The following is a 3,719-nucleotide window of genomic DNA, read 5'->3' as shown; positions in this document are numbered from 1 at the left end:
TGTGTAGAATGCCTTTCTCTCCCTTCCCCATCTGGGGAAGGGAGAGAAAGGCATTTAAATCCCCCCAGGCAGCGGGGGGCTCTGCAGGGCTTCCCTAGCCCATCCGCCTGTGCAGGCGGGCCAGGAATGGCGGCACGGGGGCGCCCCAGGCTCATTTCTGCCGGAGCACTGCGGAGCATGAAATTTCTGGCAGGAAATGACCCCTGGTAACATTAGAGAGCCAGTGTGGTGTAGAGGTTGAGTGGTGGACTCTAATCTGGAGAACCGGGTGTGATTCCCCACTCTTACAAATGAAGCCTGCTGGTCTACCTTGGGCCCGTCACAGTTCTCTCAGAATTCTTTCTGCCCCACTTACCTCACAAGGTGCCTGTTATGGTGAGGGGAATGGGAAGGTGACTGTAAGCTGCTTTGAGACTCCTTAAGATAGAGAAAAGAGGGGTATATAACTTACCCTTCTGCAGATGGGAGCAGCACCAACTGTACTGCAACCTGCAGTATCTTAAAAAGAAAAGGGGAGGAGATCTAAGCCCTGCACACTCTCATAGATACTGGTGGTGTGGTAGAAACTGCCATCAAGTCACAGGTGACTTATGGAAACCCCGTGGGGTTTTCAAGGCAAGAGAGGTTCAGAAGTGGTTTGAGATTGCCTGCCTCCACCTTTGTGTTCCTTGGAGGTCTTCTAAATTCTAGCCAGGGCCGACACTGCTAAGTTTCCAAGAGCTGATGAGATCTGTCTAGCCTGGGCTATCCAGGTCAGGCTCATCAATACTGCCCAAGGTAATTCCCTTCTGAACTTTCCCTCCAGCTGGTGCCTAATTCAACTGGCTTGCCTTGACCTCTCTCCACCCATGTGTTACTTTTTATATTAAAAATGCACACATCTCTCATCTCGCTTTACACATGAGTGGGAAGATGTACACAGCCAGACCTCCCCCCCCCAATGCCCCGCATTACCTCACAAGGTGTCTGATGTGGGAAGGAGAAGAGAATGTGATTGATAAAAAGGGGGTTTATAAACCTCCTCTTCTTCTTCATTAGAAAGCCACAGTTAAACATTTTTAAATCTCACTGATTTTTACAGGAAAGTGAGGCAAGTAGTTAAACCTATTACCTATTGTCAGTTTTGCTTGTACTATCTGTTACAGCACAAAAGCATTCATCCTATGAAGTAAAAAATATCTCAGAGAGGTGAAAAAACACAGTAGAAGCTGACATGGAGGTAGAGCTGGAACACAGTCTTGCTCTACCTAAGAACTGCTCAAAAGAACTAACCTTTGAGACAAGACAGTTTCTATATAAAGAATGGGACTTGGCCAGGCCCCTGGCATCTTTTAGGCCCTGCCTTCTCTCCCCCACATACATACAAAAGCAGCTTGAAATCATGTGTTTCCAGCGTTCTAGAACAATTTGCCAAATGAAGCCTGCAAGAATCACTTCATCAAACTTTTTCTTGCTTGGACTAACAGATTAATATACCAGTCATAACATCACTCAGCTTTTCTTGATCCCTCTATATACCCTCCCTTTTTCCATTAAGCGAAATGTCTCTCCTTTTTAGGAGAGGAAATAAAACTTTTTTTAAAAAAAACTTTTTCTTGCTTGGTAAGCATTAGGTGAAATCTATAATTTCTTGATTTGGTCTTAATACCAGATTGTTTTGCTGGTATATTTTAAAATAATGTTTTATTTTTAGGGATGGGCACAAACTGCATTTTGGCACATTGGTTCAGTTTGTGGTTCATGGTTCACGAACAGATATGCCAGTTCACAAACTGAAATGGTTCATTACAGTTCATGAGCTCTTTAAACCCCAGCTTTCTGCTCTCCACCAAAAATGGCAGGGAGCAGAAAGCAGTGGTTTAAATGGCTCTAAGCCATTTAAACCAAAGAACTGTTTTTCATGAAGAATAAAAAGCTCTTCACGAACTGCATCAACATTTGTGGAAATTTATTCCAGCTCTTCAGTTCATGAACATGGCTTTGTGAACTATGAACTAGCCAAAATTCATGCTGAACTTCAGTTTGTGATGCAATTTGTGCCCATCCCTATTTATGATATGCTGATTTTACTGATTCAGGTGGGGGGAAGGTTATATATACTTTTCCAAACAACTTCTAGAGCAACTTCTAGAGGTTAGGTCTACCCCTAACCAGAGGCTCTTTATTAGGGATGGGAAGGGTCCAGGGGAAAAATGGACTACAGAGGTTCAAGGTCCATGGGATTTACAGACCCCCAGACCACGAACCTCAATGCTTAACAGACCGGGTCATGGTCTGTTAGGTCAGTGATGCCTCATGACTTATGAAGCCATTTAAAGATAATGTGGTCTCTTTAAATGGCTTCTCCAAAGCCACGTGGCATGCAACTGAAGGCTGAGTGGTGACTTCACCCACTTCCGGGTGGATGAAGTTGCTGCTTGGCCTTCACATGCATGCTGCACAGATTTACAAAAACCATTTAAAATTTAAATGGCTTTTGCAAACCTGCATGGGATGCAAATGAAGGCCGAGCAGTGACTTCACAGCAAGCCCTGCTGACTTGGACCTTACAAACCTCTTGGAGGGTTGTGGGGGGTCCATGTCAGCAGGATGGCATGGAGTGGGCTTAAGGACCATGAACTGGGCCCCAGTCCATGGAAATATCAGGTCCACGGTCCGGTCCATGCCCATCCCTACACTTTATATCCAAACCATGGTTAATTCAACTAGCATGAAGCATAGAGAATATTTCATTGCAACAAATAGAAATTAGGATTTCATTTGATCAACTGGACTTTCTGTTTCACTTGCCTGTAATACCAGAATATTCTCATTATTGCCAAACTATGCAAAAGGTAGGGTTGCCAAATCTCTCTTACCTCCTCAGCGGGGGATCGCTGGCCATCTCCCGGTGCGCGCGCGCCGCATCTACGTCACCTGGATGTGACGTCACACGCTGGGGCGGGGCCACAGCCATTTGAGGGGAAAACTCTATGTGGCCCCGCCCCAGCGTGTGATGTCACATCCGGTTGACGTGCACGTGGGGGTGGGGTTTCCTCCGGGCCCCGATTCCACGGGGGCAGAAATCAGGGCTCGAAAGCGGGGGGAAATCCACCCCCCGGGGGCATTTGGCAGCCCTAGCGAAAGGTAATATAATAGATTGCCAATGCTGGTCCAAACACCTGCTAAATCAGCAGGACATGAGGTCTTCTTTTACACATATGCTTACATTGCTAGACAATGAAAAATAGAGGTTAGCAAACCTGGTCTACAATGTCGTTGACTTTGTCTCGTTCACAGTCAAGAATGACTCGCCGTTCCTTTTTTACTTCCAGATCTTGAAACAAGGAGCGGTATGTTTCATCTTTTTTATCATTGTTAATGTTCCCCACATTAATAGCAGTTACTTGCCACTTCTTTTCAGCAGCAGTATCCAGCACAGCTTGTAATGTTGATAAACCTTGTAAGATATAAACAGACAATACAGACTCAAACTGATATAGATAACTTTATTTATTTATTTAAAATTAAAACTATTATAATCATAATTATTAAATAAAACAAAGAGTTTTCATCTGTCCACAAACTTATCCACTTGAATGTTCCTATTTCTTAAGTTACTACAGACATTTAATTTTTTCTACAATAACTCAGCAACTAGTTAGCTAGCAAAAAAAGAAAATCAGCCAGGAAAAAAAATAAACAAGCAATTGGTGGTGGTGGTGGTGGTGCCTCACTTT

General features: G+C 44.2%; 1 protein-coding gene across 2 annotated transcripts in view; it reads right to left on the bottom strand.

Annotated features, from left to right (window-relative positions):
* GRIA2 (glutamate receptor, ionotropic, AMPA 2) overlaps positions 1 to 3,719 on the bottom strand; it is a 138,679-nt gene that overhangs the window by 47,473 nt on the left and 87,487 nt on the right. For both annotated transcript variants that reach the window (XM_015429784.1, XM_015429783.1), the window contains exon 4: positions 3,243 to 3,439. In XM_015429784.1, coding sequence (XP_015285270.1) covers positions 3,243 to 3,439 — 197 coding nt within the window. The remainder of the gene's footprint in view (positions 1 to 3,242; positions 3,440 to 3,719) is intronic.

The sequence above is a fragment of the Gekko japonicus genome, unplaced genomic scaffold, assembly GCF_001447785.1.
Source record: "Gekko japonicus isolate JY-2015 unplaced genomic scaffold, Gekko_japonicus_V1.1 scaffold1005, whole genome shotgun sequence".
NCBI lineage: Eukaryota > Metazoa > Chordata > Lepidosauria > Squamata > Gekkonidae > Gekko > Gekko japonicus.
Note: the sequence above shows the minus strand (reverse complement) of the source record. Positions and strands in the feature narration are given on the sequence as shown.